This window comes from Artemia sp. Qi Xiang Cuo, chromosome 8 (assembly GCF_049724085.1).
Source record: "Artemia sp. Qi Xiang Cuo chromosome 8, ASM4972408v1, whole genome shotgun sequence".
In the NCBI taxonomy this organism is placed as follows: Eukaryota; Metazoa; Arthropoda; class Branchiopoda; order Anostraca; family Artemiidae; genus Artemia; species Artemia sp. Qi Xiang Cuo.
In genome coordinates, this window is record NC_142801.1 from 8,916,377 (window position 1) to 8,938,578 (window position 22,202).

Sequence of the window (22,202 nt, forward strand, 5' to 3'; positions counted from 1 at the left end):
AAAATCACATCTATTATTCTGAATTCAAAGCTTTTAGAACCATAGATTGCAAGTAACTGAAAAACTACCCATATTTATCAGAAGTTTTCCATTGATATTTGGCAAAAAACATGAGGGTCAGGTCCTTTTAATCCCAGAAATTAATCTTCAAGGGCTGGGGAGATAATTCCATGAAAATGAATATAAAAGATAAGAACTATATTTTAATTAGGCTGAGCTAGGCTAATGCAGGCTAGCCATTTGAATATTTTTCTTAGATTCTGGACTTTGATTTAACTTATTCGTATGCAGTGCTGTTTAAATATCCTCCAACATTTTTTGCGATTCAATGGCTGTAGTGAGCTGTTTTTTGTTGAAATTTTTGCGATTTTCCGTCATCCGCTATCCATGAGCCGTCTTGCGTTAAAAAAATCACATTAGCCTAATGGGAACCAAGGGCGTTAAAAAAATCGCATTAATGTGACAAGACCCAAAATACTTTTCGTGAACCTTTCAAAAGTAGTGAGCCTTTATTGAGCATTCCGCTGAAAATTATTCCATTTCACCGGAATAATTTCCGGGTGGTAACCTTGACTTAAAAGCCCTAAGCTAAAAAAAAACACTATTCCTAATGTTTTTCTATAATGATGCAATTAAATGAGCGTGCTTGGAATATGAGCCATAAGAGAAAGTTTAAAAACTTTTTTTCACCGTTATTAGACAAGAAGTATGTTATATATCTGCCAAAAGTAGATACTCGCGCAGATAGGGGGCTTTAAGCTTGTGCCCCCCCCCCTGAAGTCTCGAAGGCTGTTTTCAGGGAAGGGGCAAGGCTACAGGGTTTCACCCCCTCCAGAATATTTTCCCGACTCGTAAAAACGTAACACAAATGCATATAAACAAATTTTTGATGTATTTTTTAAAATTTCTCTTATAAGCCCCCCTCCCCCCGAAGAAATCCTGGATGCGCCCTTGTTTGCATCTTTTGTGAATCTAAAAGTTTTGGTTCGAATACAGTGGTGCCAATCCAGAAAAATTCAGAGGGGTGGGGGCGTAATTGATTTTCAAAATGTAGCGGGGACGATTTTGTTGTATGTCCGATTTTTTCAATTAACATACCAAAAAAATGTATTTATTCAATGAAAACACCCAAAATTGGTATTTTCAAAATCTATGAATAGGGCAAAATATCTTAAGGGGGAGTACCCCACCCCCCACCCCCAATTGGCACCCCTCTTCAAATGTAGTTGTTAGAAAATAGTTGGTTCAGGAAGTCTCACCAGAAGAAAATGAAACGATCTTGTGAACAACCCACTCGACCCTCCAAAAAGGAAAACGGTCCTATAAAAAGGATGTGAATCCACTGAATACAGTCCCATAAATTCTCAAATTGTTTAGCAGGCATGCTAAAATAAGAATGATGAGACAAAGCTCATAAAATATTTGAAATGTCATTCTTGATCATAAATTTGATCAGTAAAACTTTTAGTAGCAGATAGAAATCGACACCTTTCAAACTTCGAATATATAGCTTTGTATTATAGGGTATAGATAAAAAATAGTCAATATGCTGAATTTTCTATCTCAACACATTTGGAACCACAACATAACCAGCTTTTGAGGGTATTTATTTTGTTTGCATAGTTATTGCCTACATAACTATGTAAAAAATTTTACTTTTTGAGAATTAATTTTTTTTTATGTTTGTTGAAATTTTTGTATGTTTTTATCATTTTTTTTTAAATATTTAATGTAAAAAAAGAAATGAAAATTGTAGGCAGAGATATTTTTGAAAGAAAAAACAAAAAAACAAACAAAGACCACCCAACATATAATTTGGGGGTTTCCTTGTGCTAGTTTAAAATTTACTTGGGGTCCTTGGATAATCCTGTGGTCTATGATTGGTCCCAAACCTTGGTTCGATTACTTGTATTCCCTTCCAGCCTTTCATGAAATACGGTATTGTCTATGGTTTTAAATGCGCGCTGTCAAAATGTTCTTGAGCAAGGTCCTTTGGCTGCCCTTAGACTATGCATATTCTCCTTCTTATTCCCTTTGTCCAAGTATACTTGGAGCCCTGAAATTAGTGCGCATCAGAATGAACGACGTCCTATAAATTTTCATAGAAGAGGAAAAAATTGATTTTCTAGTCTTTAATTGAGAATTCGATGCTAGAGCTGATGGTGCCACTGCTTTGGGCAATCCGCTAAACAGGAATGACTAGTGCAATTAATAACGCTGTCTTTAATTGAGAATTCGATGCTAGAGCTGATGGTGCCACCGCTTTGGGCAATGCGCTAAACAGGAATGACTGGTGTAATTGACAACGCTGGTATACTTGAGTAACTAGGACGCTATGCATTGTGAAAACTAAAACTTGTATTTCCAATACTTCTCACTGCATAAACTAATTTATAATTGAGTAACCGTGATGCCAAATTGATTTACTGCTTAAAAAAATGAGTAAGATAGATTCCCCGCCGAGAAAAACAAAACAAACAGAAATCGTACAATAAATAAAAGGCATTGACCCCCCCCCCCTAAATGCTCTATGAAATGTAAAAGGGGGGGGAGATACCCACTACACACTGCTCATAAATTTTTAGCACCATCTCATGAACAATTTCTCAATGAACGATAAGTCATAAGCAATAAACACTAACTCATAAGTAATAACTCCTAAACGGAAAACACAATAGCGGTCCTAATTCAGAAAGAAATTACATACAATTCAGAAATACAGAGAAATAAATCTAGAAACGACAGACGGGTCTAGAAGAGAAACAATTAAACGAATATTTCGCCCCTTTGCAACTGTTCGGAAACTGCTTTCAAAATAATTCAAGAAAAAATATAGGAAATTGACGGAATGAAACTTAAGTTGTCTCAGAGAAAAAAAAGAACTAGTGCCATCTAGTGGTTCTGAGTAAATTCTTAAAACTGTACAAAGAAGGTATCTCTTTTGTATCCAAGATATGATAAAATAATAAAAAGATATCTTGTCATATCTACGTTTTCTGATATAACGATATGTATCAAGATGTAGCGTTTTCTTTAAATGATTTATCTCTAACTATTTCTTACAGTGAGAATAGAAGATAACATCGAGTCCAAGCGTGAAAATCTGATTTTTTCCGCTTTCCCGTTTATTCTTCTTCTTCTTCTGTGTAGTTGTCAGCCTCGAGAGATCTCCTGACCTAAATAGACTTTTTCTTCTCCGGTCTTCTAAGAGGTGCTTGATGTTAAATGGTACATCTACGGGTTAAAAACTAATGTAGTCCGTCTTTTATAGAGGGCAAACTTTTTTTTAGAAGATCCGCTTAATTATTCACCCCCGTAACTAAGTACTGCCTTTTACTAAATTTAGATTGTGCCATAAAAATCAGACCTTTATTTTACCCATTCTAAAGGAAGAGAATTATGGGCAGTGCTTTACTCTTGAGTTATTTACAAAACTCCAATGTTTTTTAGCTTACTAACATTTCCTTTGGTTCGGAGCAAAGAGTATGGGTAACTTATAAGAGTGGGAACTGACGCTAGTGCCGACAAAACATCTTTAACGCCATCTAACGTTTGGCAACACTTGGCATTTTCTCAGTGTAATAATAAGAATACTTAATTTAATTTGTGTAGTTGGTAAAATTAGTCTAGTGCCTGATATCAGTTCCTGACAGAAAAACGATTGCAAAGCTGGAAAAAATATCACCCAACGCAAGATGTCGTTGATAGTTTTTTGTCGGCACCAGCGCCAGTTTCCGCTCTTATAAGCGAATAGATAAATATACTTTAATTGTCAAGGACATTGGAAACGAGATCTGATTGTTTGAGTTGGTTAAATGGAAAATTAAACAATTATATATATATATATATATATATATATATATATATATATTATATATATATATATATATATATATATATATATATATATATATATATATATATATATATATATATATATATATATATATATATATATATATATATATATATATATATATATATATATATATATATATATATATATATATATATATTTATGTACTTACTTGCACGTGCACTTGGAGCAGGAATCAAGCAGCTCCGCTCTCCTTGGCGTCCAGTAGCTTCGTTATTTTAGTAAGCCAAGAGTCGCGGTCGGTTGCAAGTGGCTCAATCAATTCGAGCTAGGACTTTTCCCATCTTCGTCTAGACTTCTTTAAGCTATCGATTGGATATAGGTTAGTTCTGATGGTAACAAGCCACGTTTTCTTTTGTCCCTCATGTCACTTTTTATAAACTAATTGGGCGTTACAACGTGGGCTTTTATGTAACAAGGTGTGTTAAAGATGACAAAGATTATAACTGAGAAGAGAGCATATTCGTGGGTTAATCATATAGATAAACTCATAATGTTAATAGCATATTTTGTGGAATTTATTGTTTCTTGAACAGTTACAAGGCGTGGTATCAATTATTATCCTTAAACACGAATTGCTAAATATACAGAGGATTTGAATTTTGGTTACCTTTATAGTCCATGTCTCACAACTGTATAGTAAGACAGACCAAACAAAAGCCTAGTAATTCATTATTTTTATCTTCAGAAAAATATTTTTTTGGTTCTATAGAGAGTGATTTAGCTGGGTGAAGACTCCAGTTGCTGAAGCAATTCTTGACTATATTTCTGATGGGCATCCTCCTATTGGGTCTACCAGAGAGTCTAGGTACTTAAATTCATGTATCTCGTCTATGGGCGACTGTTCTAGTAAAATTCGGGGGTCTTGAGATGATATTCCGGACGCCGTGACTTTTGTCTTCGGGGAGCTTATTTTCAGGCTGACCAGAGAGGATTCTTCAGCTACCATCAATAGCATAGATTGGGCTTCTGAACGATATTCAGCTAACAAGGAAATATCATCGGCGTAGTCCAGATCGGTGATCACAAAATTGGGACTTACTTTAATGGCTAAGAACTTCGTTATTGCTCTGGTCATAATCCAGTCGATTACGAAATTAAATAAGATGGGAGACAATATACTTCCCTGTTGGACACAAAAATAAATTTGGGACATCGAGAACAGTTCTCCACCGATCTGAATTTGGGTTCGCCTATGCTGGTAGTTTGCTTGGATAAGTCTTGACTATCTTGGCTGGTACTCCATCTTCTGTCATGGCCTTCCAGATTCCATCCCTTAGAACTGAATCATAAGCTGTAATAAAATCCATGTATAGAGACACTGTTGGTTTCTGGTGTTTTGCCCTGTGTTCAAGGGTTTGTCTTAAAACGAATAGTTGGTCAATTGTTCCCATGTCTGGGCGAAATTCCGCTTGATTGGGCCTTGTCTTTGCATTGCGCTGGATACGAAAACGATTATGTAGTGCTATGGTAAGTATTTTTGCAGCATTGCATATGAGAGAAATCCCGCGATAATTGCTGCACTTTGTCTATAGCCCTTTTTTGAAGACTGGAAGGATGATAAAATCTCTCCAATCCTGTGGAACCATCTCTTCTTTCCATATACGACAAGTTAGTTTATGAATCCTGCTGACAAGTGCTGTCCCTCCACACTTGTAAAGTTCAGCCGGAATGGCATCAGGACCAGGGGCTTTATTGCTTTTAAGGCAATTGATTGCTTGTTGAACTTCATTTAACGTGGGGGGAGCCTCATTCACGTCATTGTAAATACTGCTTGGAGAGTTTGGTTCCTGAAGGTCATCAAGGCTACGACTTGGATTATGGCAGCGCTGATTATCATCTATTACTGTGGAAAGTTGGTGCTGGTTAAGTGGTTTGTCAAAGTGCTCCTTCCAGTGATTTATTATTTCGGTATTATTCGAGAGTAACTTGCCATTTTCATCTTCGACGGATGTACTAGTAGGCTTGTGTAATTTACTCCTGATTGATTTTAGGAGCTGATACATCTTCCTGGTGTTCGATGTAGAGGCAGCGACTTCCATGTCTTCAGCGATTTTCTCCAGTACTGGTTCTTATCATTCTTAGCCGACTGGTGGCATTCTCTTCTCAAGCGTTTGAACAACTCCGATTTTCTGTCCGATATCTGTTGCTTGTGCTCAGCCAACTGAATTGTGCGTGTTGATATCCGCTTTTTGGATCGTCTTTTGCGGTATCCTATCGTAGCTTCTGTAGCCTCGTGGATTGTATTGCGTATGGTCAACCACTCTTCATCCAAACTTTGAGTTTGCTCGTCGTTCGCTTGCACTTGGGGAGCTTCAAAGCGGTTAGACAACTCTAAGCAGAATGCCTGTTGTATATTAGGATCATCAAAGTGATTGGTATTATCTTCGTGGAGGTTTCCTCTTGCGTGCTGCAAGTCGTAACTTTAGATCTAACTTGACTAGAAGATGATCCGACCCATGTTTCGAGCCAGTATCTGCTCCAATGTACGATCTACTCTTCGTAGCCATTGATTTCCAACGGCGGGACATGAGGATGTAATCAATCTGGCTTTTTGCTCTACCATCTTTTGGATGTCATTTGGCTCTATGGCTGGGCTTTTGTTTGATTAAGGTATTGGTAATGACCAAATCATTCGTCATGGCAAAATGAAGAAGTCTTGATCCCCTGCTACATCTATCTCCAAGACCGAAGTGGCTAATGGCCGACTCAGCATTGGATACTTTTCCCCCAATTCTGGTGTTAAAGTCGCCTCCAATAAAGATGAGGTCTCGTTTTGGGACTTTCTTAAGCGTACAAGTTAGAACTTGGTAAAAAAAAATCTACTTCGCTCTTCGGTGCGTCTCTGGTTGGAGCATAAACTACAATAACTGATATGTTGAATTGGTGGCCTTTGAATCGCGCTCTTGCTACTGTATATGAGATAGGTTCCCACTCTAGAAGTAACCTCGCTGATAGGGGGATTAAAATAATGCCCACTCCACCATACGCAGATCCATCAAGGGACCCGGAGTTGAAAAAGGAGAAAGAAGCGTCATCCTCAGGAGTTCTAATCTCCGAGCCTCCCACAATGTCTTTGGTTCGAGTTTTTGACTGTAACAGTTTGTCTATGTTTTAATGATACATTTCCCCAGCTATAAGCAACTGGGTCGTTAGGCATTTCATCGAGCAGACGTTCCAGCACCCTACACTGAGAGGTTGTCTATGTTTCCGAAGAAGTAGTACCCCAGCTTGCCAATTTTTCGGAGAAGGTGCTGATGAAACCTTCAACGCATCACTTGCCGGGGATGCCGTAGTATGGGTTGGACTCTATATTGACTTGCATTTATATATATATATATATATATATATATATATATATATATATATATATATATATATATATATATATATATATATATATATATATATATATATATATATATGTATATATATATATATATATATATATATATATATATATATATATATATATATATGTATATATGTATATATATATATATATATATATATATATATATATATATATATATATATATATATATATATATATATATATATATATATATATATATATATATATATATATATATATATATATATATATATATATATATATATATATATATATATATATATATATATGTATGTATGTATCTTTAAAAATTAAGAAAAGCTGCGAATTCAATTTTATTGAAAAAAACTTCATATGCAGCTATGCAGTTTTTGATAGCAGTGGGTGTAAATTCTAAATTGAAAAAAACGAAACGTAGTTGAAAAATCACCAAACTAAGATAACAACATAAGGCACTAAACAGCTTGCGATATTTTCGCTTTTTTTTAAGGTGTTGTTGTCCTTGGCAATCAACACATTGTTAATGTTTGAATTTTTACGGGCGCAAATCTCTATCAGATTTAATTAATTAGTTCGACTTATTTTTTTCATTGTTCAATGTGCCAACAAGGATAAAAATATGATGCTGCATTAAGAGTTTGATAAACGTTTGTTTCAGAGACTGCTTAGAAATTACCTGAAAGTCAAATCTGCTGGCAACAGTTCAAGTTTTTTTGTAGCGGTTTTTAGCGTTTGTAGGCCTATGTGTTTTTGTTTGACAAGTTAGTTTAAGGCTGCTTTAAGTTTAGTATTGTTTAATTGGCAGTGTTTAAGTATGCCACTGGGCTTGGACACTTTTTTTTAAGACTGTATGTATATTTGAGTTTAAATAAAAATATTCTAATTTTAAAAGCTTCACAATTTTGAAACAACCAAAGAAAAAAATCTTCAGAAACTTTTTATTTTGTTGTCTTGATGCTTTAAGATTTATTTTCTCTATGATATATACGATTTTGCGACAAGCATCAGCTTTGATTTGCACCGATGGGACAATTTATTTATATAATTGAGATCACTAACTTCAGATCAATCTATTAACTGAGCCAGCGTTACGATATTACCAGTAGCGGTTTTAGGCCTCATAATCGGGGGGGGGGTATGATATAGGAGTGTAAAAATGTAAAATAAAAGGAATTTAATGTAAGATGTTAGAAAACTGGGGGGGGGGGGGACAGTTCCCCCCACCCAGGCCTGGAATCATCACTGGATATTACTTTGAAAAAGTGATAAATATCCTCCTGAACCATTGCTGGCGTGGAGGGCGTTGAATTGACGCCCTATCGACGAGCTATTCATATCGAATTGACAAAAAAAGCAAACACTAAATGTCTTTATATCTTGCACAGTCATACTTCTATCTCTATGATTTTTAATTATTAAAGTTGACGATCTTAGACATTTCTAAGCAACCCCGACTGATCATGGGCGAAAATGACATAGCGTTTCTATATTTTCAAATTGGGAGGGGGAATTAATAAACAAAAAATTCTTGGAGAAATAGAAAATTTCTCATTTTCACGTGTTTCTCATGCCTTTTAACTTATTTTTTAGTATAAAAAAGTAAACTTCGAAAGTTTTATTCGGTAACTCGGCTGTTGAAAGATAGAAAACTTTTCATCTTTTGTTGAAATATAAAAAGGGTAGGAACACAGAAACTTCACCTCTAAAAACCGCAAAGGGAACATAAATCCTTAGAATCGACCACATTGAGATTTAGCTAACCCCTAGAATAAATCTTGGCAGTTACAAAGGCAATCAGATAGTGAAGCGCAAAACGGCTAAATATTGACATGTAGTTGACGTATATATATTGAGAAAACATACATACATATATTGACATGTAGTATTGTGAGATAAACTTATACTAGATCATTTGCCATCCAATCTTTCGACGGAAATTTTGGGCAGTAGCATACCCTCATAACGCAAGGATTGTAATAATGCATGTACAAAGACTTTACCCTTGAATTTTTTGTTTTATGGTTAGTTCAAATACACTGGTAAAAATAACCATTTAGTCTGTAATTGTGTCTACACGTGGAAGTCTAGAATTAGTCAATCTGAGATTTAGCCAACATCGAAGGTTAAATTAGCGTCAGAATCTTGCATAAGAAAACCTACCTAATTTTCTAGTTCAGGCTAGATAAGATGAAGTATTCACCATATGCTTATTCTTCTTCTTCTTCTTTCTTGCATTAGCATGGAGACCCTGTCGCATAATCTCATCATTAGAATCAAATTCCAGGTCCTGCAGTGATTTGCTGCAGCTGAGTTTGAATTGAACTCCTAGTTCCGTATTACCAATTTGGGCTCAGTTCCACTGCGCAACTACGCTTTCGCTTAATATCATCACCAAAATCAAATTCTGGGCCTTGCAGCGACTACCATGTCGCTGTTACCTCTTTTATCTTCTTCTTCTTCCTTGGATTAATATGAAGACACTTTCACATAATCTCATCATCAGAATCAAATTCCCAGCCGAACAGTGTGTTGCTACAGCTGGGTTCAAACTCTGTGCCCTGTATAACTAAGCTTAGATCCAACCCACTATGCCACAGCCATTTCTTTATATTTTATTCTATATAGCCAAGAATTGACAATGCAACTCTCTGATTGGGTAAAAAAGTTCAAATAAAATTGATTTTTGGTGCTGGCTCTAGCTACCTCCAGGCTTAACAAATCTAATTATGAATCGGTCCGGTGATAATAAAAACCTTAGCGTTAGCTAAATACCACTAATAGCTCAATCATGGCGTAAACTAAATCTCATTGTGAATGAGCCTTTTTGCCAAAAAAAAGGGAGGGACTGATAATCTCAAGATTTATTTCAGAATAGGCAATGAATGCAATCGTATGTATCTGGAAAAGTTCAGAAGACGAATATTTTAGTTGCGTTATGAGCAAAGAATAAGTTATAAGCTAAAATCGTGGCGTTAACTAAATCTCAGTGTGAACAGGTCACAAATCCCAAAAATAGAGGGAGGGACTAAGAATTGCTAAATTTATTCCTCTAACAGACTATGATTGCAGGCATATTTATGTACAATCCATCACTAAAAATTCAGAACAAGAATGTTTGATGAGTGTTAAGATTTCTGAAGACGTCATGAACTAAATTTGCTCCGTTAGCTCAATCTCAATGTGAATGATCCTTTAATTGGGCACCGAGAGCTCCAAATTTATTCCCAAAATAATCAATGGGTAAATCAGTAAAAATTTTGGGTAAGAATATTCTAAACCACGGTATCATATCGCACCAACAAAATTCGTTATTTTATTAGTATATTTTTTTTTCTTTTTTAGGTGTTAGTGTGCCTCGACAAGCTAGTAATGGTCAATTCTTGCCCAGTGGTCGTGATATCTCTCTACTTTTTCATAAGGATGTAGACACACAACATCAACATTTAACTGCAGCTATTGCAGTTTGGGGAGACTTGATTTATCACGATATATCACATACTCCACAGATGGCAGGTATGTTTTCAGCACAGTTTATATAATTATCCAGTATGATCATTCCCTATCTCACCCAATATAAAAACCCGGACCGGGGTGCGAGTGCTCCAGAGAACGTAGAAACATAAGCGGCATCAGATCTTTTCATGGGTAGACAAGTCAGATGCGAAACAATCGGAAACAAGTGGAAACCCTCTATTACGAATAATGCACTTTGTAACCCTCTTGGACGCGAAACTTAAAGTTATAATAGAAATAATCGGAAACAAGTGGAACCCGCTATTCACACTGATCCATAACTGCACGAAGAAGTGGGAGGGGCTTTTTGTTCGCACCGAGAACGAAGACCAGAAATGATCTGCGATAAGCTTACTGGATAATTATATAAACTGTGGTTTTCAGTCACATTGTTATATTGTAATGGGGGAGTCACTGACCGCATCTAGATAAGTGGAGAGAAGCGAAACAACCTTCGGGCTCTTGACCCACCCCCTCCTGTTTTTGACATTTCTAAAATAGTTTTCATATAATTTGGAGATATGCTGCGTATTTTCGTACTCCCTCCCAAGAAATTACTGTGTATGTGCCTTATTCTACGTATTATGACTAGAACCCTGATTATTTGAAGGGAGATAGCCTTCTCTCTATCGGTGTCATGAGAATCTTTATTCCTCCATATTGCCTTTAAAAGCCAAATTTTAAGTTTAAATAGTTTTTTTTGTAAATTTATCAATTCTACTTAAAATTAGTAATAAATTTACATAATAGTTTGGTTTTAATTTTACTAATTTTACCAAACTTACCAAATAGTTTCTTGTAAATGTACTGGTTTTAGGGAATTTTACTTTATTTGTTTTTTATTAGTACTTTTATTAATTTTTACTATGGATGATGAAAAATTTTATAATTGCTTTTTAATTTTTATTTTGTATTAATTTTTGCCTTGATTACTTGGTATATTATAAGTAAATTTGATAAATTTAATAATTTCGCTTCGTATATTCACTAAATTTGTGTTGAAGCTGCGTTACTAAGGTTTTATTGAAATCAGACGCTGTTGTTAAACTTGCAAGAAATTCAGGGCCCATTGTTACACAAATTTGTTGACATAAAATTGCTAAAACAATCCTTGTTTGTAGAACGACCTTGTGGCGTTCGAATCTCAGAGGGTCGGGTTTGAAAAACTGCCTTTTGAATTTCTGCGGCTGTATTTCCAGCTAGATATTCCCTAAAACGGTATGAACTTGAACATCGAACCTTGAACCTTGAACCTTATGACCTTGGACCTTGAACCTTGAACATCGAGTCAAGGAATTCTCCAATTTATCAATCTGCTCCTCATCATTATAGGAAAGTGGATTGAACCAATCAAATCAACATAATCCTTTTAATAGGATATATTATATACATTATTTTGACAAGATGTATGACATACCGCCTTTTGATTAACCTTAACCATGTTCCTAATTAATTTTTTACTAATCCCTTACAAACCCAAACATTGAGTCAGAGAATGGTTCAATTAATTGTTCATGATCTACTCATTATCATATGAAAGTGGTTTGATTCAATCAGATGAACATATTTCGTTTAATGGGGTTAATTATATACGTTATTTAGACAAAAAGTGTGATACACAGCTTTTTGATTAAACTCAACTGTGTTCCTACTTAAATTTTCACTAATCTCTTACAAATTCATACCTCAAGTCAGAGGGTCTTAAATATTCATGAACTCCTCATCATCATAGGAAAGTGGGTTAAACTAATCAGATGAACATATTACATGGGGTAAATTACATACATCATTTATTCAAAAAGTACGACAAAAGTTGCCTTTTGAATCGCCACGGCCATATTCACTAATCTCGTACAAACTCGGACATCGAGTTAGAACATGCTTTACCTTATCCACATCAACCATGTAAAATGGGAAAGTGAACTCCAGGATGTCCTTATCACTGATGAATTCAACACAGATGGAACACCTCGAGTGTAAGGATAAAGCTAACAAAAGAAACTTCTAAACGGATGGATTAGTTGAATTGGGAGAAATGGAACTCAACGGAATTCCTATCATGATTAAGTAGAACCCGCTACAAATAAAAACTCTAATCTGAGGAATAGATGGGTGGTTACCCCACTATAAGGGCCTTCAGTTATTATTTGAGGCAGAACATTTAACAGGAGATGCTGGAGCTGGCCAACCCTTTATTAATTTATCAACGTTCTTATATGGATATTTCGTAGTCAATCCGGATTGTCCCAGTTAAAGATAGGAACGAGGACACAATTAGTGATAAGGGAAGGGTTAAAGAGAGATGGGCAGAACATTTTGAGAATGTGCTAAACCGAGTTAGAATTGCAGGAAATTTAAAAAAAGCTTGTGATACCTTGGATGTGAAGGAAGATTTGTTTTGTGAGGAAGAATTAGCGACAGTACTAAAAGGATTAAAAAATAATAAAGCTCCAGGTTTTGATAGTGTGGTAAATGAGTTTCTTAAATATGGTGGCTCTGAGGTTAGAAATAAGTCACTCAAGACTATGAATATGTTTTTGAAAAGGGGGAAGTACCTAACGATTTTGGACCTTACCTTAAATCCGCCTTTGCCTCCAGAGGCAAAAGGCAAAAACGATTTTAGGAAAACCTTAATTAAACTACTGCATAAGAAAGGTGATAAGAATGAGTGTGGTAATTATCGAGGCATTAGTCTGGTCTCTGTAGGTAGCAAATTACTTAGGAATATGATGCTTTTTTGCCTGAGAGATGCTGCAGACAAAGTTTTAAGAGAAGAACAGTGCGGCTTTAGAAAAGGTAGAGGATGTGTCGACCAAATTTTCACTCTTAGCTTGATAATTGAGAAGTATCTGAGTTGTCAAACACCTTTGGTCCTCAGTTTTATAGATTATGAGCAAGCGTTCGATTCTGTTGATAGAAGAGCTTTAGCAAGGATCTTATCCTTGTATGGTATACCAGAGAAATACATTAAAGTGATTAGTGCTATGTACGAGAATAACACTGCTGCGGTTATGGTAGGAAATGAGGTTAGCAGCTGGTTTTGTATAAAATCAGGAGTTGAGCAGGGTTGTGTTCTATCCCCCTTTATATGGATCATTTTGATAGACTTTGTCTTAAGGAGCCCAGGAAAGGCTATGGGAGATCACAGAATCAAATGGGTAGGAACAACCCTCCTGGACTTCGATTATGCTGATGATTTAAGCATCCTAGATGAAAGTGTGGGTAAAATGAATGAACTTTTAGAGATTTTGCGAGTTTAGGGTGCTAGAATAGGTTTGAAAGTTAAGAAGACTAAGTCACTAAGGCTAGGAGTAACTGAAGATGAAAAGGCGACGTTGGGTAACGAAAAGATTGATCAGGTGGACAGCTTCACTTACCTTGGTAGCATTTTTAGTAAAGAAGGTGGGAGCAGTGAAGGTGTTAAAAGTAAAATAGCCAAGGCTCAGGGTGTTTTTCACAGTTAAAAAAAAGTTTGGAAGATTAGGAAGATAAGTCTGCAAACAAGATTAGAACAATGGAAGCTACAGTGATGACAGTGGTCAAATATGGCTCTGAAGCATGGGCGATCCGAAAAGCGGACAAAGATTGGATAGCTATTTTCCAGGGAAAGTACTAGCAAACCGTCAATGGTACTCAACTGAATGAACGTAATTACAACAGTTGGCTGCCCGAGATATGTGGTTAACGCCCACTTATTAGGACTATACTTAAAGAAAGGTTGAGATGGCTAGGGCACGTTCTGCGGATGAAGGATGACAGATTGCCGAAGATTGTCCTTTTCGGCCAACCGTCTAGAGCTAAACGGAAAGCAGGTCGTCCACGGCTGGGATGGGAGGATTTCATATAGAAAGATTTAAAAAAAATGGGAACTTCCTGGGAGGGTGTAAAGAGGGAAGCTTTGAATAGATTGGGATGGAGGAGGAGCAAGCGTAGCTGTATTGGCCTCAGGCCGCTTGGTTCTGCGGTGAGTTGTTAGTAGTAGTACTAGTAGTTATTTATTAGGTTGCAGCTATCACTGCAACCACGCTAGTGCAAACCCGGGCAAAAATTTTTGCGATTTTAAATTCTTTCTCTTTATGCCCTTGATTTTTTTAATCAGTTAGGATTTCTTCCTCTTTTGTTTTTAGATGAATACTTTAATGTAAATGTTCATAAATTTGAGAAATGGAAATAAATTTTTGGACGTTCAGAAGAGCCTTAAAGAATTAATTTTTTTTTGCAGGTTATCTTGGACAGAGACTGCGATGTTGTAACGTGAACTTCAATGAATTTCATCCCGAATGCTTCCCAATACGGGTTTCGAACCGTGACCCGGTTTATTCAAAATACAATGTAAGGTGTCAGGAATATGTCAGATCTGGAACTGCACCAAGGGTCGGTTGCACCTTAGGTAAGATCAGCTGTTTCTTAAATTAACTTTTTTGATAAAAAGAAGCCCATTTGATTTAAGTTTTATGCATAAAGAATATTTGAACTGCAAGGAAAGGAAAGGGCACACGAAAGGAAATTTGATATGAACAGCTCTGCAAATATACTGCATCCACTGTGCATGATCTGTTTTTTCAGAAGAAAGTGCTGCTTTTCATAACCAGGGTAAGGCAGTCTCATTAACATGCCAAAACGCCGTCTTTTTTATCACCTTTATTTTTCTTGTCACTGCTTGTCCTATTTTAGCAGTTTAGTGACCCCTTATTGGCTTTTCCAGTCTTTGCCTAATTTCACCAGTGGCACCTGTTCATGAAAATATAGGGAGGTTGGGGTAAAGATTATTTTGATGAAGAAACAAAAAAAAGTATTATGAAAAGATCTATGGGGGAGGCATTTTTTTTTTTTTTTTTTTTTTTTTTTTTAGTTAAGACACATTTAAAGAAACTTCTAAATCCAGGGATCGATTGCCCCTTTTTCATAATCGGCGCCCTTAAGTTTGACTATCTAGACTCTCTTTCAATTGAACTACTTTGGTTTATAAGCCAAGAAAATTAAATTTGAAATGACCTCTAAGTAAGGCCGTATTCATGATTTTTGTTCGAGGGGGAGGTGAAAGCTTACAAAGAAAAACTTTAAAAGATCGCATTAAAAATTTGATTACATTCATTTTGTTACTTTTCATGAGTCGGAAAAAGTCGGAAAAAAATATCAGGTTTTTGGAATGTTTAGGGAGCAATGTTTAAGATCTAAGATCTCCTTTGACTTTTTTCGTTAAAACCATCAGACTAGTTTCACGTTTTTGGAGAGTTTACAGAGCAATAATTAAAATCTCCTTTGACTGTTTTCGTCAAAACTATCGAACTAGTTTCAGATTTTTGGAATCTTTGCGGAGCAATATTCAAAATCTTCTTCGACTTTATTTCAGATCTTTGGAATGTCCACGAATTAAGATTTAAAATTTCCTTTGACTTTTTTCGTCAAAACCACCAAAGTAGTTTTCAGGTTTATGGTATGTTTACAAAGTAATGTTTAAAATTTCCTTTGACTTCTTTCGTCAAAACCATCGAACTAGTTTCAGATTTTTGGAATCTTTGCGGAGCAATATTCAAAATCTTCTTCGACTGTATTTAGGATCTTTGGAATGTCCACGAAGTAAGATTTAAAATTTCCTTTGACTTTTTTCGTCAAAACCACCAAAGTAGTTTTCAGGTTTATGGTATGTTTACAAAGTAATGTTTAAAATTTCCTTTGACTTCTTTCGTCAAAACCATCAAACTAGTCTTCAGATTTTTGAAATGTATATGAAGTAATGCTTAAAATTTTGCTTTGGTTTAATTTTGCGCCTAAATTCTATTACTTTTGAACCAAAAACTTCATATAAGGGCAAGCAATTCAAAGAAAAGCCCAAATACAGCAAAAGGAATATGCAAAAATTGTTAGAAGTAACTTAAAAAAAAAACAGAAAGTTGAGAGGGGGAAACAAATCGGGAAAAGGTTGCAAAGTTGCACGTGGAAGATAGTTTCGTGGCTGGTCTGAGTTGTCTACCCAAAACCTTTCGTATAGATTGATGATAAATAGCATAAATACCTTATTTTTGAGGTTGTCTTTTCTCTGAGCCTTTAAAGCTGCTTTATGGTAACCAATGCAATTTATTAAGAATTACCAAAGTGGTTATAGAAAAATAAGCATATCGAGTCTCTTTTATAGACTTATCCGTGACTAATTCCATCCATTAAGTCAGTCCTAACCGGAATTAAATAAAAAAAACAAGTTTTTTAAACTGAAAGTAAGGAGCGACATTAAAACTTAAAACGAACAGAAATTATTCCGTATATGAAAGGGGCTGTCCCCTCCTCAACGCCTCGCTCTTTACGCTAAAGTTTTTTATCGTTTTAAAAAATAAAGTTGTGAGACAGAGTCAAACTTTGGCGTAAAGAGCAAGGCGTTGAGGAGGGGACAGCCCCTTTCATATACGGAATAATTTCTGTTCGTTTTAAGTTTTAATGTCGCTCCTTACTTTCAGTTTAAAAAACTCGTTTTTTTTTTATTTAATTACGATTAAAATTGCCTTGGAGATTTGTTAAGAATTTAATAGCAAAGTATAGCGTAGTTAGGACAATAGTTCGAGTAGGAAAACAGTTTTCTAGAGTAAATTCTTTGAGTAAATTCTAGAGTAAATTCTAGAGTAAACTTTGACTCTGTCTCATAACTTTATTTTTTAAAACAATAAAAAAACTTTAGCGTAAAGAGCGAAGCGTTGAGGAGGGGACAGCCCCTTTCATATGCGGAATAATTTCTGTTCGTTTTAAGTTTTAATGTCGCTCCTTACTTTCAGTTTAAAAAACTTGTTTTTTTTATTTAATTACGATTAGAATTGCCTTGGAGATTTGTTAAGAATTTAATAGCAAAGTATAGCGTAGTTAGGACAATAGTTCGAGTAGGAAAACAGTTTTCTAGAGTAAATTCTTTGAGTAAATTCTAGAGTAAATTCTAGAGTAAACTTTGACTCTGTCTCACAACTTTATTTTTTAAAACGATAAAAAACTTTAGCGTAAAGAGCGAAGCGTTGAGGAGGGGACAGCCCCTTTCATATACGGAATAATTTCTGTTTGTTTTAAGTTTTAATGTCGCTCCTTACTTTCAGTTTAAAAAACTCGTTTTTTTTTATTTAATTACGATTAGAATTGCCTTGGAGATTTGTTAAGAATTTAATAGCAAAGTATAGCGTAGTTAGGACAATAGTTCGAGTAGGAAAACAGTTTTCTAGAGTAAATTCTTTGAGTAAATTCTAGAGTAAACTTTGACTCTGTCTCACAACTTTATTTTTTAAAACGATAAAAAACTTTAGCGTAAAGAGCGAGGCGTTGAGGAGGGGACAGCCCCTTTCATATACGGAATAATTTCTGTTCGTTTTAAGTTTTAATGTCGCTCCTTACTTTCATTTTAAAAATCTCGTTTTTTTTTTATTTAATTACGATTAGAATTGCCTTGGAGATTTGTTAAGAATTTAATAGCAAAGTATAGCGTAGTTAGGACAATAGTTCGAGTAGGAAAACAGTTTTCTAGAGTAAATTCTTTTAGTAAATTCTAGAGTAAATTCTAGAGTAAACTTTGACTCTGTCTCACAACTTTATTTTTTAAAACGATAAAAAACTTTAGCGTAAAGAGCGAAGCGTTGAGGAGGCGACAGCCCCTTTCATATACGGAATAATTTCTGTTCGTTTTAAGTTTTAATGTCGCTCCTTACTTTCAGTTTAAAAAGCTCGTTTTTTTTTATTTAATTACGATTAGAATTGCCTTGGAGATTTGTTAAGAATTTAATAGCAAAGTATAGCGTAGTTAGGACAATAGTTCGAGTAGGAAAACAGTTTTGTAGAGTAAATTCTTTGAGTAAATTCTAGAGTAAACTTTGACTCTGTCTCACAACTTTATTTTTTAAAACGATAAAAAACTTTAGCGTAAAGAGCGAAGTGTTGAGGAGGGGACAGCCCCTTTCATATACGGAATAATTTCTGTTCGTTTTAAGTTTTAATGTCGCTCCTTACTTTCAGTTTAAAAAACTCGTTTTTTTTTATTTAATTACGATTAGAATTGCCTTGGAGATTTGTTAAGAATTTAATAGCAAAGTATAGCGTAGTTAGGACAATAGTTCAAGTAGGAAAACAGTTTTCTAGAGTAAATTCTTTGAGTAAATTATAGGGTAAATTCTAGAGTAAACTTTGACTCTGTCTCACAACTTTATTTTTTAAAACGATAAAAAACTTTAGCGTAAAGAGCGAAGCGTTGAGGAGGGGACAGCCCCTTTCATATACGGAATAATTTCTGTTCGTTTTAAGTTTTAATGTCGCTCCTTACTTTCAGTTTAAAAAACTCGTTTTTTTTTATTTAATTACGATTAAAATTGCCTTGGAGATTTGTTAAGAATTTAATAGCAAAGTATAGCGTAGTTAGGACAATAGTTCGAGTAGGAAAACAGTTTTCTAGAGTAAATTCTTTGAGTAAATTCTAGAGTAAATTCTAGAGTAAACTTTGACTCTGTCTCACAACTTTATTTTTTAAAACGATAAAAAACTTTAGCGTAAAGAGCGAAGCGTTGAGGAGGGGACAGCCCCTTTCATATACGGAATAATTTCTGTTCGTTTTAAGTTTTAATGTCGCTCCTTACTTTCAGTTTAAAAAACTCGTTTTTTTTTTATTTAATTACGATTAAAATTGCCTTGGAGATTTGTTAAGAATTTAATAGCAAAGTATAGCGTAGTTAGGACAATAGTTCGAGTAGGAAAACAGTTTTCTAGAGTAAATTCTTTGATTAAATTCTAGAGTAAATTCTAGAGTAAACTTTGACTATGTCTCACAACTTTATTTTTTAAAACGATAAAAAACTTTAGCGTAAAGAGCGAAGCGTTGAGGAGGGGACAGCCCCTTTCATATACGGAATAATTTCTGTTCGTTTTAAGTATTAATGTCGCTCCTTACTTTCAGTTTAAAAATCTCTTTTTTTTATTTAATTACGATTAGAATTGCCTTGGAGATTTGTTAAGAATTTAATAGCAAAGTATAGCGTAGTTAGGACAATAGTTCGAGTAGGAAAACAGTTTTCTAGAGTAAATTCTTTGAGTAAATTCTAGAGTAAACTTTGACTCTGTCTCACAACTTTATTTTTTAAAACGATAAAAAACTTAAGCGTAAAGAGCGAGGCGTTGAGGAGGGGACAGCCCCTTTCATATACGGAATAATTTTTGTTCGTTTTAAGTTTTAATGTCGCTCCTTACTTTCAGTTTAAAAAACTCGTTTTTTTTTATTTAATTACGATTAGAATTGCCTTGGAGATTTGTTAAGAATTTAATAGCAAAGTAAAGCGTAGTTAGGACAATAGTTCGAGTAGGAAAACAGTTTTCTAGAGTAAATTCTTTGAGTAAATTCTAGAGTAAATTCTAGAGTAAACTTTGACTCTGTCTCACAACTTTATTTTTTAAAACGATAAAAAACTTAAGCGTAAAGAGCGAGGCGTTGAGGAGGGGACAGCCCCTTTCATATACGGAATAATTTCTGTTCGTTTTAAGTTTTAATGTCGCTCCTTACTTTCAGTTTAAAAAACTCGTTTTTTTTTATTTAATTACGATTAGAATTGCCTTGGAGATTTGTAAAGAATTTAATAGCAAAGTATAGCGTAGTTAGGAACATAGTTCGAGTAGGAAAACAGTTTTCTAGAGTAAATTCTTTGAGTAAATTCTAGAGTAAACTTTGACTCTGTCTCACAACTTTATTTTTTAAAACGATAAAAAACTTTAGCGTAAAGAGCGAAGCGTTGAGGAGGGGACAGCCCCTTTCATATACGGAATAATTTCTGTTCGTTTTCAGTTTTAATGTCGCTCCTTACTGTCAGTTTAAAAAACTCGTTTTTTTTTATTTAATTACGATTAAAATTGCCTTGGAGATTTGTTAAGAATTTAATAGCAAAGTATAGCGTAGTTAGGACAATAGTTCGAGTAGGAAAACAGTTTTCTAGAGTAAATTCTTTGAGTAAATTCTAGAGTAAATTCTAGAGTAAACTTTGACTCTGTCTCACAACTTTATTTTTTAAAACGATAAAAAACTTTAGCGTAAAGAGCGAAGCGTTGAGGAGGGGACAGCCCCTTTCATATACGGAATAATTTCTGTTCGTTTTAAGTTTTAATGTCGCTCCTTACTTTCAGTTTAAAAAACTCGTTTTTTTTTTTTATTTAATTACGATTAGAATTGCCTGGGAGATTTGTTAAGAATTTAATAGCAAAGTATAGCGTAGTTAGGACAATAGTTCGAGTAGGAAAACAGTTTTCTAGAGTAAATTCTTTGAGTAAATTCTAGAGTAAACTTTGACTCTGTCTCACAACTTTATTTTTTAAAACGATAAAAAACTTAAGCGTAAAGAGCGAGGCGTTGAGGAGGGGACAGCCCCTTTCATATACGGAATAATTTCTGTTTGTTTTAAGTTTTAATGTCGCTCCTTACTTTCAGTTTAAAAATCTCGTTTTTTTTTTATTTAATTACGATTAGAATTGCCTTGGAGATTTGTTAAGAATTTAATAGCAAAGTATAGCGTAGTTAGGACAATAGTTCGAGTAGGAAAACAGTTTTCTAGAGTAAATTCTTTGAGTAAATTCTAGAGTAAATTCTAGAGTAAACTTTGACTCTGTCTCACAACTTTATTTTTTAAAACGATAAAAAACTTTAGCGTAAAGAGCGAAGCGTTGAGGAGGCGACAGCCCCTTTCATATACGGAATAATTTCTGTTCGTTTTAAGTTTTAATGTCGCTCCTTACTTTCAGTTTAAAAAACTCGTTTTTTTTTATTTAATTACGATTAAAATTGCCGTGGAGATTTGTTAAGAATTTAATAGCAAAGTATAGCGTAGTTAGGACAATAGTTCGAGTAGGAAAACAGTTTTCTAGAGTAAATTCTTTGAGTAAATTCTAGAGTAAACTTTGACTCTGTCTCACAACTTTATTTTTTAAAACGATAAAAAACTTTAGCGTAAAGAGCGAAGTGTTGAGGAGGGGACAGCCCCTTTCATATACGGAATAATTTCTGTTCGTTTTAAGTTTTAATGTCGCTCCTTACTTTCAGTTTAAAAAACTCGTTTTTTTTTATTTAATTACGATTAAAATTGCCTTGGAGATTTGTTAAGAATTTAATAGCAAAGTATAGCGTAGTTAGGACAATAGTTCAAGTAGGAAAACAGTTTTCTAGAGTAAATTCTTTGAGTAAATTCTAGGGTAAATTCTAGAGTAAACTTTGACTCTGTCTCACAACTTTATTTTTTAAAACGATAAAAAACTTTAGCGTAAAGAGCGAAGCGTTGAGGAGGCGACAGCCCCTTTCATATACGGAATAATTTCTGTTCGTTTTAAGTTTTAATGTCGCTCCTTACTTTCAGTTTAAAAAACTCGTTTTTTTTTATTTAATTACGATTAAAATTGCCTTGGAGATTTGTTAAGAATTTAATAGCAAAGTATAGCGTAGTTAGGACAATAGTTCGAGTAGGAAAA

General features: G+C 34.6%; 1 protein-coding gene across 1 annotated transcript in view; it reads left to right on the forward strand.

Annotated features, from left to right (window-relative positions):
- The window catches only part of LOC148949134 (uncharacterized), a 203,270-nt gene that overhangs the window by 47,420 nt on the left and 133,648 nt on the right, over nt 1–22,202 (forward strand). The window contains exons 5-6 of the mRNA XM_089093196.1: nt 10,575–10,745; nt 14,968–15,135. Coding sequence (XP_088949322.1) covers nt 10,575–10,745; nt 14,968–15,135 — 339 coding nt within the window. The remainder of the gene's footprint in view (nt 1–10,574; nt 10,746–14,967; nt 15,136–22,202) is intronic.